The sequence below is a fragment of the Chiloscyllium punctatum genome, chromosome 14 (assembly GCF_047496795.1).
Source record: "Chiloscyllium punctatum isolate Juve2018m chromosome 14, sChiPun1.3, whole genome shotgun sequence".
NCBI lineage: Eukaryota > Metazoa > Chordata > Chondrichthyes > Orectolobiformes > Hemiscylliidae > Chiloscyllium > Chiloscyllium punctatum.
Window position 1 is genome coordinate 11,362,478 of NC_092752.1, and position 15,111 is coordinate 11,377,588.

At 42.3% G+C, this 15,111-nt stretch overlaps 1 protein-coding gene across 2 annotated transcripts in view; it reads left to right on the top strand.

The window, feature by feature from the left end:
- fam13a (family with sequence similarity 13 member A) overlaps positions 1 to 15,111 on the top strand; it is a 216,266-nt gene that overhangs the window by 57,858 nt on the left and 143,297 nt on the right. For both annotated transcript variants that reach the window (XM_072583879.1, XM_072583880.1), the window contains exon 4: positions 8,177 to 8,348. In XM_072583879.1, coding sequence (XP_072439980.1) covers positions 8,177 to 8,348 — 172 coding nt within the window. The remainder of the gene's footprint in view (positions 1 to 8,176; positions 8,349 to 15,111) is intronic.

Below are 15,111 nucleotides of genomic sequence, written 5' to 3' on the forward strand. Positions count from 1 at the left end.
GACCCCAGAAAGTGTAGACGAGCGAGCATTAGGAACCAGAGAAGGAAATGAAAGACTGATAATTGGACATTTCCCTACCTCAAGACGTCCCAACTGAGTAGTTTTGCACTGTAGAAATAAAAACACATGATTGCTAAGTAAGGTAATGACTGCACTCAAACAGCTCCCATTTGCAAAAACCAAAATACAATGTCCAACTTTAAATGTCATTCCCTGAATGGGCAGCATTCACTAAATACTCCTGAGTGTGTCATTAATTAAGGTGATAATGAGTTTAAGATTGTCAGTCAGTCTGGCAGTGTGGATGTACGGGAAGCTAGAAATATTAAGACACAGGGCCCAGTTCTTTGCAGGCAGAAGGAACATATGCTGACATTGTGTCTGTTTCAAATTCACAAAATAGATGGCAGCCAATTTCTGGTTCAGTTCAGAGGGCAATGCATCAATGAAGCATTCTTCCTTATTTAAAATTAAACAAGGCTTGGCAGTTAACTGTCAAGACATCATCTAACTGCTGCATTCTCCGCTGGAACGACTAGACCAACCTGAGTCCACTTGCCAACCAATCAGCAGTCTCCTCTCATAATGTACAAAAGAGTTGAGTTTCCTTTGCATTGGTATTCTTGTGAATTGACCTGACTCGTGGAAGATAAAAAGCTTCAATAAGATATTTTTCTTTTTGCAATATTTAGTTGCTAATTTGTGCACAACCAGGCCCACAACTAGAACTGAGCTACTATTCAGAATATCTGGTTGATTAGAAGATCCGCCATGATCTTATTAAATGGGGGAGCAGGCTCCAAGGGCCAGACGGCCTACTCCTGCTCCGAGTTCCTATGTTCTTATTAGACATTGGTCGAAGGAGAAATGTAGGTCAGACCACCAGGAAGGTTGCGGCTGGTCTCATACAGCTATTTCAACAGGATAATGTATGTCCTCTTGACAGGATAAACATAGCTTCCCCTTAGCAAATCACTTGAAAAGTCATCGCCTTCAACAGTGCAGCACTCCCTCAGAACTGCACTGGAAACCTTACTCAATATTGTGGGCTAGAGATTCCACTTTCTCCAGAAGGGCTTGAACCCAATACCTTCTGATTCACACACAGCAGTGCCACCCACTCAATCAAACTGGCTAAGAGCAACATTCACAGTGACACATTTGGTCAAAATTGTTTGTAACAATGCAATACAAAATCAATACTATGCAAAACAATGTTGAGAGCAGTGTTACAAAAGAATTCACTGTATCTGTGAAAATAATGAGTTGTGATGTTTTCCAGCCCTGAAAATAGCTCTCCGCCAGGGCTGACCAATGTGCCACCAAAGATTATATACTAAAATAACACAAAGAACTTTGTATGCTGGAAACGCTGCTTTCTCTCCACAGGTCGGTGCAACATCGAGGGCCAAAGGGCCTGCACTGCGCTGTAATGTTCTATGTTCGACACTGTCAGATCTGTCGAGTTTCTCCAGCAATTTCTGTTTTTTTGTTTGCTAAAGATGATGTACTGATAGCCCCAGGTTGCAGTTTGAACCCATGACCTTCTGACAGTGACGCTTGAATGCTAACCTTGGACATCCCTCTGTCTCAGACGCTAATCTCATAGCTCACATGGTTGGGCAGGAGTGGGAAATGCCAGAAAAAAGGGGGGGAAATGTTATTGCACGCCCAGTCACTCAGCCGTGAAGGTACAAGACTCCTGCAGATTCTGCTGAGAACCCTGGCCTTCAGAATGAAGTTCCTCCTGAAAATTGGACTCACTCCACCTGACGAAGGAGCATCGCTCCAAAAACTTTGGCTTTAAATAAACCTGTTGGACCTGTTGTGTGACTTCTGACTGAAAACTGGAATGAATGTCAAAGCAACTGAAGAGTGGTGAGACACGGCATTCTGTCTTTGTCCCCATGGTGACTGCCTCTCAAATGTGACCAGCTTTGGTTTGCAGTGGGACGTGAACAGACCCCTCACTGGGCCTGACTTAAAATAAAAGTAGGAAGCCCCAGAGGTGCAGAGCAATGAAGAGAAGCAAAGGTTTGTGTCTTTCGTCAGAAGTGGGAAAATGTAGAGATGCATTAGATCCCAAGCACGGGTGGGGGAAGAAAAGCAGAAGGATGATCTGTGATCGAGTGGAAGACAGGAGAGATCGACAGACAGGAAAGTCAGTCTTCAGGGGCAAGATTAGAAACAAAGATTTGTGCCCAGAGCTTCTTTGCTAAAAAGAAACGCTGAACAAAGCAAAGAAAATGAAATGAAATGGAGCAACGAGTATAGTCAGCCATTGTTAATCTCAGTGTTAAATCCAGAAGCTGTGAAATGCTTAATTGAAAGAGAAGATTTTGGCTCCTCAAACTTCGATGGATGTCCTCACAGCAGCAATGCAGTGCTGCCTTAACCTGCTGAATATTTCCATCATTTTCTCATTTTATATTCAGCCTTCACTGTGTTCTGCTTTTCGATGAGAATTTCACTTGATTGTGGTTGTAATTTCGGAAGATGCATGTTCAAGTTGAAGTCAGTACTGCAAGGGTTAATATCAAGTTTCGTGATCATCTTTTGACCGGGACAGGAATGGGAAAAGGGCAGTTAAGTGTTTGGTGTTTGCATGTCATGGGTCAAGAAAGCTCTATTGTCTGTCACCCATCACCACATTAATGCCAAGCAAAGCCTGATGTACTGAAGCTTAGGTTAGATGCCAGCTGTTAACTTGGTGACCTTGTACAACATAGCAAAGTGAACACTTGAGCTAAAATAAAATAAATAAAACAAAGTAATCCTTAATGTCCTCAACCACTAGCCTCCACATTTATTTTTGGATGTCTGTATCAGGAATACCAAAACAACTGGCTTCAGTTTGAAACTGTCTCATTGTTTTTGTCTGATTTGGTTAACTCCCTGCTTTTGGAAGACCTGGGGCAGCCTCAGAGGATCTGATATTGATGATTTAAACAATAAAGAACTTGTGGCGTGATTTAGATAACAGAATTATCTTGGTTTTATTGTCCAAAACTTTAAGTTAAATTGTATTCATATAAATTTAAAGCATCATCAGGTTTTGACATTCAGTTCAGGCTGGGCCACATTGGTTGTTGTAACACAGTTATGTTCTACATCCCATGGCGAAAGCAGGACATGTTTTCAGTTTAATTGTGCTGCATTTTCCCTGAGTGAATCCATTATGATATTCACAGGTAGATTATCTTGGTTCATATCAGTCATTATGTGACCTGAGTAAATTTGAGCTGCAAAATACTAAATGTCTGATGTCCTTCAGGTTTTCAGCCATAAATTGTATCTTTTTCACCAGTTTTTGGGTCACTTTTCCAGCTGCACAAATTGGCCATGGATTTTCAAGCCAAAGGATGAGTCCCCTGGCAGCTTTCCTGTGATCCGTTCCAGGGATCCCTCCCTGTTGGTAGAAGCAATCCTGAGCATGGAAAGGGATCAGCAGACTAACCCTGCAATTGTGATCTTCCAGAGTTAGCTGAGAAGATTTGGCTTCACCCACCCTGAACTACTGAACAGCTTCCAACTTGAGCATCTTCCTGAGGGCCCAGCCAAACTCAACCATGAGCTGCCCCCAGAACATCAGCTCCAGTCACAGAGCAATCATACAATGTACAAGGAACTCATCCAGTCCCATTGCTGTGTGCATCGCAGGCATGGTCAGCGTTTATCACTCGCCCTGAACCAGGGCATTCTGCATGTTGTAGGGGCAACCACAGTGCCATTAGGGAGGGAATTCCAGGATTTTAACCCAGTGACACTGAAGGATAAATTTCCAAATTAGGATGGTGAGCGGCCTGGAGGAGAAATTGCAGGTTGGGGTGTTCCTATATATCCACTGCCCTTGTCCTTCTAGATGGTTGAGATCACGGATTTGGACGGTGCTGTCTGAAGGTATACACTGGTAGTGGAGGAAGTGAGTGTAGAGGGTGGTGAATTACAGTGGCAGGAACAGAAATTACAGTACCCAGTCCAGCTCTCGACCCCAATGCTCCAGCTGCTCCCCCTACCCATAGTGGGACCTCTAGAATCTCAGGTCCTAGTTATTGAACCCTGATGTAGCCCCCTGCCCCTGAGTGGATGCCGTGTGAATCAATGTCCTGGACATTGCCAGGCTTCTTGCTATTGTTAATATTGGAGGTGCCCCCATCCAGACAAGTAGGGAGTATTCCATCGCATGGCTGACTTGTACATTGTAGATCTTGGGTAGGCTTTGGGGGATTAGGAGGTGACTTATACAGAGCAGAATTCCCAGCCTCTGTATTTGGTTTCAGTATCTGGGATGTGGCGAATGGTGCTGAATGTGGTGCAATTGTCGATGAACATCCCCATGTCAGATCTTACGCTGAAGGGAAAATCATTAGTGAAGCAGCTGAAAATGGTAAAGTACCTTGGGGAGCTAGTGCAGATGATCGACTTTCAATAACTGCAACATCTTCTTCTGTGCCTGGTATGATTCTAATCAGTGGAGCATATTCCCCAATTCCCACTGACACCAGTTTATCTAGAGCTCCTTAATGCCACCCTTGGTCAAATGCTGCCTTGATGTCAAGGGCAGTCGTTCACCTCATCTCTGGAGTTCAGCTTCTTTGCCCGTATTTGAACCTGGATTCTAATGAGATCAGAAGCTGATGGAACCCAACCAGGGCACACAGTTGGTGAAAGAATGAGCAAATTAATCTTATTCCTGCTCTTGGTCATGTCTTCTATCAATATTTTATGTCTGTCCCAGCTCCCTATTTGTAATTGTGAAGACTGTGTATTTTTGTCTGTGTGTGTATTGATCTGTGTGCGTGTGTGTGTGTAAGCATGTCTTTGTGTCTATATGGTTGTGTGTGTAAGTCTGTGTGTGTGTCTGTGTGTGGAGGGATGTGTGCGTGTGTCTGTGCTCAGAGTGAGAATGGCACAGTCAGCCCACCTGCCCATTGCCGTAGTTTGTCTAAAGTTAGTGTGTGCATTCTCACCCGGTTGGGAGCAGCTATTCTGACGAATGTTTATAATTTTTGGGAGGTATAATGTGCTGAAAATGTGTTGCTGGAAAAGCGCAGCAGGTCAGGCAGCTTCCTGAAGAAGGGCTGATGCCCGAAACGTCGATTCTGCTGCTCCTTGGATGCTGCCTGACCTGCTGCGCTTTTCCAGCAACACATTTTCAGCTCTGATCTCCAGCATCTGCAGTCCTCACTTTCTCCTTGAAGGTATAACATGTGGTCAGTCATGTGAAATGAGACCCTTGCACCAACTGTCCTTCCTGTGTCTGGGAGGTTTCATATCCAAGAGTGATTAGCATTAAATCAGATAATAACGGTGTCTCTCCAAGTATTAGGGAAACAATAAATACTTGATCACATACTTAACAGCTCCATTGGAGCATTGGACATTTACTCTTTGAATTTGAATGTTGTGCGATACACAATGTTGCAAAGATGTGTAGCCGCAGTAATGCTATGAAACAAAATTAACTGAGCTGAATGCTGATCTCATTTAAAATGATACACAGGCTGTTTAGGTGCCCTCTGTTATTTTTTCACTGCTATTCTACCAAGTAGCTGGTGTTTGAGAGCTGGAATTTGAAAATTACTTTCTGACATTCTGAACCCCTGACGAATTTGTGTCTCTCTCTGTTACCTGTTGCCACGTGCTCCTTTCCTCATCTTCTGTTCTCTGTTCGAAGGCAGGTCAGATCCACAATGCCAACACACCCACCATGGGCAGGGCAAGGAGGCAGCTCCTCAATTCACCACACTGCGGGTGGCATTCCCTTTTCCAGACTATCTTGCTCTGTAGCTGCCACCACCATCTGCATGTCACTCCCTTGTCTCCCAGCTTTTCCACTGCCGGAACAGGAATTATACGCTGTGCTGGTGGCACAGATCTGCTCTAGCCAACAGAGGTGACAGGCCTACCCAGAGATCTGAGGTGCTGATGGATGATATCACCTGGAGCTACGGTAGAGGCTCCAAATTCTTCTCCATCATGGGCTATGATCTCTTCTGCTCTTGCCATTTGGCTTATGTTACAAACACTTACAAGGTGATACTCAACCTGTTTGACCATGTTAAAACACATCTCCCTTGGTCATCAAGTCCTGGAGTGGAACTTGAACCAGGAGCTTCTGACTCAGAGGCAGTGACACAACGAACTGTGCTATAGGATGCCCTTCAGGGCTTCTTTATAACAAAACAATAAGTAGTAGATTTTATCTGTATCATGTGTTTGTATGTACATATGCATGCGTGTTTGTGCGCATATGTGTACATGTGCATATGCATGTGTTTTTATGTGTTTGTGTGTTTACATGTGTTTAGATACATGACTGTGTTTGTGTGTGTATGTGCGTCTGTTGGTGTGTTTTGCTGTTATGACAAAAAAAGCAAAGGCACCTAGAACCTCTTCCAACTTCAAGACATCCTGAGACACCTTGCAAAATCCATTTGAAGTGTGGGGTAAGCAGCAGTCAGTTTGTACAAAGTAAGTCTCTACAAGCAGCAGTCCATAAATGATTAGGTACTCTGTGTTTGTGATGATGAATAAGATTTAAATATTGACCGAAACACAAGGGAGAACTCCCCCAGCTCACTTTTAGCATTGTGCCATGGTATCTTTCAGATTCAGGCAGGCAAAAGTGAGGACTGCAGATGCTGGAAATCAGAATCTAGGTTAGAGTGGTATTGGAAAAGCACAGCAGGTCAGGCAACATCCGATGAGCAGGAAAATTGACGTTTCGGGCAAAAGCCGGGCATTCCTGATGAAGAGCTTTTGCCCGAAACGTCGATTTTCCTGCTCTTCAGGTGCCACCTTTCAGATTCACCCAAGTGAGCAGATAGAGTCTCAGTTTAACATTTCATAAAACTCAATGGATCAGGCAGCATCCAGTGAAGAGCCAAGGGTCCAAGTTGACTTTCAAAGTATTTGCCCTGGCTGAGAACTGAAAGATATTGCACACCGATAGTGTTTAAGGCAGAATGAGAACAAAAGGAAGAAGGCACAGGAAAAGCCACTGAAAGACTTGCAAAAGGCTGAGGTGAGAAATCAGGAAATTGTCAAAGGATGAAAGATACAAAAATCCCAAAACTTCACTCAAAGGGCTGGATGGTCAATAAGGAGGGGAAGCGGGCTGAAAGTAGCTGAGCAATCACTTCAGCCAACAGGGGATTATTCAAGCATGCATCCTGGCTAAACCATCTCCATTTGGGTGCAACACCCTGTCTACCCAAGCTTTGGCTGAATCATTCAAACAGTAACCCTGAGGAAAAGCAGGGTGACTGCTCCAAGCAGCTCTCTGAGAGTGAGGCTCTGACCAGGAGTGACAGCCCCAATTACATGCTGTCATCTCCAGAGTGAGACTTGAAGCCATAAGCTTTTGTCTTTGATGTGAGTGTCTCTGTTAGCTGCTTGTTATTGTATGTGCTGCTTGTGGGAGCTTGCTGTGCACAAATTGCCTTCAATACAACAGTGACTGCACTTCAGAAGGCGTCCACTGACAGGAAAGCACTTTAGTGACAAAGAGTGCTATATAAATACAAGTTCTTTTCTTTCCAGAAATATTGTGACCTAGAACTCGCAGTTCATCGCCTTCGGCTGGAGATTGGCCTGAATAGTTGGTTAACAGTGGATGAAAGGGGTCAGTTGTGAGGAGACATACATTTAGCAGATAAGGGATGTGCCTTGTAGGAACATTACTCAATTAACCAAGTCACAGTTGCGCAGGAAATGGACAAAATGCATGGCTCTTCCAATTTAGCAAATTATTAGATTATAGGCAGGTAGAGATTTAACTATTTGAGCACTGTAATGTTCTGTGCAACTTCAGGGCAGAAGTGGGTACTGCAGATGCTGGAGCTTAAAGTCAAGATTAGAGTGGTTCTGGAAAAGCACAGCAGATCAGGCAGCATCCGAGGAGCAGGAGAATTGATGTTTTGGGCAAAAGCCCTTCATCAGGAATGTCCGGCTTTTACCCGAAGCAGCACGGATGAGTTTCTGTGGTGTAAATATTAGGTGATGTAAATACAGATCCTTCTTTGCAATTAGTAATATAGGGCTCGACTGAATTTACTGGGGATGGAAATATTGCTTTGACTTTTAAGGAGAGGCCATTGGAAGGAGAGCATGGATGTTCTTCACCTCTGTTGCACTGCTGGTCAAACAGATCAATTTCTTATCTTCGTTCCAGGTCGCAGTGGAGATCAAGAGGAGCTGCAATGGCTTCTGAGGCAGCTTCCAGATGTTAACTATTTCGTGTTGAAATTCCTGTGCCACTTTCTGACCCAAGTGGCTGCACACCAAAAGACCAATCGAATGACCATTTACAACCTCGCCACAGTATTCGGCCCCAATGTATTCTAGTAAGTCTGGTTGAAAACTTTCCAAAGATATGTGCCTTTGATTTAACTGGTTCAGTCAGGGAACAAGAGAAGTCATCCTGTCTGACAGCAGCTAGTTGTAAATTCTAGCATTTCCATCTGAGTGAGCTCATGCATCAAGACTTTTTGACCGCCCACTGAAGGATTTTTCAATCTTGCTGGTTAGTCATAATCATCACTGAAGCTTTTGGTTTCATACTCATCAGGACAATTGCAAGAATGCCATGTTTCAAATGATTGCAATGATTTATGCAATGGGGAAAGGAATTATTAAAGATAATCAGCTGAGGCAGCCATAAGACTCATTTCTGTTTGCAAGAAACAAGATACATTAATGCACAGCCAGCCGCCTCTGCAAACAAAAGGGTTATGTTCAAACCTTGTATTTTTTTTTGAATAACTGGGGAGTATTGGGAGCCTATTGTTTTCTTCATAACAACATCTTGGTTGATGAGAGTCAACTTACCAGCCTATCAGCATTCTTTTTCCCATAGCGTAACCTGTTGTATTGTTTGAAATTTGGTATTCTTGTGTTTGTGTGATGATTGCAATTTGAAAAGGTTCAGCAACAAGTTTCTCCTTTCTGTCAGGGAAACTCGAAATATTGCATTTAAAGTCCCGGTGGTAGGCCAATTTCCACCATAAATTTCTGTTTGCTTTCCATATGCAGCCATTCACATGAGAATATTTATGCAAGATTTTATTATTTAAGAAACAGTGCCTGAATCGTTATAGTTAATGTTACAATCCAGAGAGTCAAGCAGTGAATGTAAGAACACAGAATCCAATCTATAGCTTATATTTACAGTCTGTAGCTTATAGTTACAGAAGTATGTGTTAAAGCATGTACTTCCTAATCCTGGAAACTAGTTTCATCAGTAGCAGAGAACAAGTGAATCCCCAGTTATTGCTCACTGTGATAGAATATAATTGACGTAAATCATAGTTCTGAGGAAGGGTCACTAGATCTGAAACATTAACTCTGATTTCTCTCCACAGATGTTGCCAGACCTGCTGAGCTTTACTGGCAACTTCTGTTTTTGTTTCTGATTTCCAGCATCCGCATTTCTTTCAGTTTCTATTTTGATGTAAATCATAGCAATTACATGAGTCAGCGAGAAGGCACCAGTTTAAAATGAGCATGTGAAAAGAAAGGTCTTAGATACTGCACTAGAAAGCTGTATTTGATAACCCACTATATACAGTAGATAAGGAGTTGTGAGGTTTACATTGTGATAAGGAGCAAGAAGCCTCAGGGGCAGTGTATGTGCAGACACCCACAGCTGGTATCATAATGTGTAGGTATTAATATTGGATTTAAGTGCAAGGACTTAGGCTGGATAGGCTGGAATGTCTTTTCACTGGAGCATATGAGGTTGAGAGGTGACCTTATAGAGGTTTATAAAATTATGAAAGGTAAAGATAATGTGAGTGGCAGGTATCTTTTCCCTAGGGTGGAGATTTCAAGACCAGGGGGCATATATTTAAGGTGAAAGGAGAAATATTAAAAAATGACATGAGGTAATTTTTTTTACGCAGAGAGTGGCTCATGTGTGGAGTGAACTTCCAGAGGAAGTGGTGGATGCAGGTATAGCTTCAATGTTTAAAAATAATTTAGGTACATACATGAATAAGAAATGGTTTTAAGGATATGAGCCAAATGCAGGCAGGTGGGACTAGTTTAGTTTGGGATGACGTTTGGGATGGACTGGTTGGATCAGACTGTTTCTGTGCTGTATGACTATGATTCTGTGCAAGATGAAGCACCTCACCACCTGAATGCAAAGAAAAACACATTTAATATACAATTAGCAGTTATTATGGTAATGAGCTTGCATTAAAGTTGTTCCCCAATGGACTGTAAATTGTAACCACTCGTTAACTTGTCTCATTAATTAAGAAAGGCATCACATTCATTGTGTCAGAAAGTCTCTTGATCCCCAAAATAACAAGGAATATCATACACGCAGACCCACACAGACAAATGCAGACTCACTCATGCACACTTGTGCAGACACCCATATGCAAAAACACACTAGTGCACACAGATATACCCACAAGTAAATATGTATCACACACACACACATCCATGTAGACTTTCAAAAGAGAAGTAACTATGTACTTAGAAAGGTTGGTCTAATAGTATAGTCAGGTCAATCTGTTAAAAATCATACAACATCAGGTAAAAGTCCAATGGGTTTATTTAGGAGTACAAACTTTTGGAGTGCTGCTCCTTCACCTGAGCAGCGCTCCGAAAGCTTGTACTTCTAAATAACCCTGTTGGACAATAACCTGGTGTTGTGTGATTCTTAATTTTATCCACCCCAGTCCAACATCGGCACCTCCACAGCAGGAAAATCTGTGTTCACATTCCACCTGTCCTTGGGGTGAGTCGTAAACCCTTACCCTATGTTAGAGCATATTGAGTAAGGATAATTTACACACAGAAACGGGAGAATCAGGAGAATGTGAGGAGCTGACACTGGTGCAATGAACCAATTGGCCTTTTCCTGTGTTGGCTGTTACATGCCAAGATCCAGAACATTTATAGAAATGTATGAGCCTGATCATGACTGTCCCTTTCAATACTCATTTACTGGGACATCTCTGAGAGTACAAAACTCTACTCACTAAGTTTTGCATGTACGTGAGAGACCTGAGTATTAAGATCAGAAGGATGTACAATTGTTAAAACCATTGGGTTACACTTGTTGTACAGGCAGATGTGCAGCAATAAGAGTGAACACTTACAAAATTAAGCAACTGAAATTGCTTATAGATGACACTGGTGTCATCAACACTAGATTCTATTTCCAAAGGGATAGAAATTGAGAGACAATGAAATTAAACCTGCATCAAAAATTCATTGGGCAACACAGGAGCAATTTTTGATTATTCAGTGGATGTGGGCATTGCTACTTGAGCTGGTATTTATTGTCCATCCCTAACTCTAAGTGACTTGCTAGGTCACTTCATTCCATTAAGAAGCATTCCATCTGCTTTGGGTCTGGGCAGCACAGTTAAAGATGGCAGATTTCCTTCCCTTGAAGATTTCAGGTTTTTATTGAATTCAAATTTCACCAAGTGCCCTTGTAGGATTTGAACCAAGGTTCTCTCAACATTAGCCCGGCACTTTCGATTACTAGTCCAGTGGTATTACCACCACAAGCCTCTACACAATTCTGATAGTTATTTTAAAGAACAAATATAGAGGCACTGTAAAAACATGCAGAACCGTTTTACAAGAATGAAGATGTAAATTATTTGGTTACCATATAGCACCATAAATTCTAGAGAGATCAGGAAATGATTGATAGGCTGGATATCTTGTCTCTTGCAAAAAGAAAACTAAAGGGTGACCTAACAGCAGTCTTTAAAATTATGAAAGATTTTGATCCGGTGGTTAAAGAGAGCATATTTTCTTTTGGATGAAAGAGCATAACTGAGGGACCATCAATGTCAGACAGTCACACAGAAATCCAATATGGATTTCAGAAGAACTTCTTCACCCAAAGCATGATAGGAACATGGAACTTGTGAACACAAAGAGCAGTTGAAGCAAATAATATCAAGGTATTTAAGGGGAATCCAGACAGGTGTTTGCAGGAGAAGGGAGCAGACGGTTACAGTGGTAGATTTAGGTAGAAAAATGGGAGGAGTCTCAAAGGGAACATAAATGCCAACATAAATGGGTTGGGCCAAAGTGCCTCTTTCTGTGCTGTGTTTCCCATATGTCGTAACTCTTTGTAATCCAGTGATAAGTTCTCCATGTACCTCAGTTCAACCTGCGATATACTGTTCAGAAACATCACAGAACTGTTACGGCACAAGGGAGGTCATTTGGCCCATCTTAACTGCACTGGCCTCTAAATGGGCATCGTTAGCTAATGCCAATCTCCTGCTTTCTCCAGATATCCTTGCACATCATTTCTATCCAAATACTCGTCCAATGCTCTGTAAATGCCTCAATTGAACCTGCATCCACCATATTTCTAGGCAGTGCATGCCAGGCCCTAACTACTTGCTGGTTGCAAAAGTTTTTTTCTGACATCACCCTTGCTTTGTTTGCACATCACTTTGAGTCTATGGCCTCTTCTTCTTGTTCCTTTTAGGACCAGGAACAGCTTACCCCTATTCAGCCTGATAAAGAACTCTTATCAGATCCCCACTTCACCTTCTTCTCTCTAAGGAGAACGACCCCAACCTCTTCAATCTATCTTTACAACTGGAAATGGTTTATGCTTTTGGAATATTGTGGACTTCTTTGATGATGTCACTCTGTTCAGGAGGTCAAATAACCAAAGTGGGAGAGCTTGAAGTTGGCTGAGCAGAAAGATCAGGCAAGGCAAATGTATTTTAGGATGAATACTGCTATTGAAATTGAACCATTAAAAGTTGCCCCTGCTGAATGGGGGGAGCATCATTCACGAAAGCGGCAAATTTTGGCAATCAACCGTTCATTGAGAATATTCGGTCCATATAAACTAACAATTGCAGCAAACATTGGATGGAAAGCAACTGCAGGAGTTGGACTCCAAGATGAAGTGGCACATAGATACACACCTTTCGGCACTCTCTTCTTTACCAGGACATTACTGAATTGGGAGAGGTTTGAAAGGAAAATTCAAGTGCTTGGGTGCCTCAGATGAGAGACTCAGAAAAAGTGAACTTAAGAAGGATCAAAGTTTAGCGATTCAACATGACGAGAGGTACTGTCAAGGTAGATGTAAACAGGTTTTCAGGTGTAACTGCTATCAAGAAAACCAAGGAACAGAGTGCAAAGTTGACAATTTAGTTGATTAGAAGAGTCTCCTCCAGGATTGTTTACAATGGGGATCAACTAGATAAGTGTCTTGTTAGGAAGGAGATCAAAAGCTTGTTGTTGGGTTGTTGAAACCATGAATTGAGAAGTCTCTGGAATTCAGGAGGTGAGGATAGTAAATGCGTTGATGTGTTTAAAGTCAATGTTTACTTTTGAGAATTCCTTGAATGAGGAAGGAGAAAAAAGGACAAAAAAAACAGGAATACCTTGAAATACCCGTACTGCTCCAAACTGAAATTCCATGTTACGGTGTACAAGGCCAGTTGGGACCAGTCATTAGGGTGAGAGGGGAAAGGTTTAAAAGGGACCTAAGGGGCAACCTTTTCAAGAAAGTGGTGCGTGTATGGAATGAGCTGCCAGAGGAAGTAGTGGAGGCTGGTACAATTACAGCATTTAAAAGGCATCTGTATAGGTATATGCATAGGAAGGGTTTAGAGGAATATGGGCCAAGTGCTGGCAAATTGGACTCGACTAGGTTAGGATATCGGGTCAGCATTGACGAGTTGGATCGAAGGTTCTGGTTCCGTGCTGTACATCTCTATGATTCTATTCACTGGCTTCACCTCCTGCAATGATGAGGATGAATCTTGTGGATTTAATTCACCCACTGGTCTTAGAGTGAGAAAGGGACTCAGATAAATTAGCCAGTGAAGGAGAACATTTTGGGAACTCAAGCATCCCTGGATATAATTGGTGCTTTGGGACGCACGTGGCTGGAAAAGATGCTAACTAATTACAATGTTTATCTGCTTGCCTATAGCCAGTGACATGAGGAGCCAAACCATGAATAGATGCCTCCAAAAGGAAGGACTCAGTTTTTGACCTCTGTTCCCTCCTGTTGATCTGAGTAGCATCTTGTGGAGCCAACTGACCTCCACCCCTGAAAGTGAAACCAAGCAATAGTTAAGCTGTGTTAAAACTACATTTTTAGACATTTCAATGTACCAAACCTAGACTACACTGAAAGCCCTGTGCATATTTCCGGTCTCCATGTTACATAAACAGGCATTGGAAAGGTGCAGAAAACACTTACTAGCATAATACCAGATCTGAGAAGATGCTTTTCTCCTGAAAGCCTGAACAGACTGGACTTCTCAAGATTAGAAAAGGCTGAGAGCGACCGAACAGAGATCTTTATCATTTTGGTTTGATACAGAAGACATTTTCATTACTGGAAAATCCAAAGCTTGGGTTTATAAATTTAAGGTTAGTGTGTGCATGTCGGACCAGTTGCCACCAGGTAATATTTGGGGACAGGTTGTGCCACTAATCCATCTTTCAAAATATTTTCTATTCACCACATTCAGAGCTTTTATTACATACCTCTTGTGTAGGTGGGACTTGAAGCTGCGTTTCTGACTCAGAGGTATGGACAACACCATTGTGCCACAGTAGCCTCTGTTTTAAAGGCTGAGTCTTAACAGGAAGAAACACTTTGCTTCAGTTACAGTTTCTTGCATAATAACAATGCATTTAAGGTACATTGGCTAGTCAGACATAAAAACCATCTGCGAAACCCCCTCCAAATATGTTTTGATTTAGTCCTCTCCCCCTCTACCTAGATTTCCCTCACTTTGATTGTCATTACATTGCCCCAATAGGTTTTGCATGTTACATGGTCACTGATTCAGAAACAGGTTTCGTAGGGGAGGCAAAGTGAATATAAGTAACATGGGCGTTCTGCTGCTGTTCAGTGTTGTGTAAAAACATCTCTGGATGATAAAGTAAACATCAGCAACCAGAGCTGACACATCTGGATTGGGACCTAGAGCTCGACTCCTCCATTCTCCCTGGAGGATGATATGGCATCATGTGACTGGGTGGAGTCGAAGGCAGTCTCCAATATTAACCCTTTCACCACTATTACCTTATGTAACAAAGAGAGTCACTAATCAATTCAAGGAAGAATTCAGAAGAAACCTC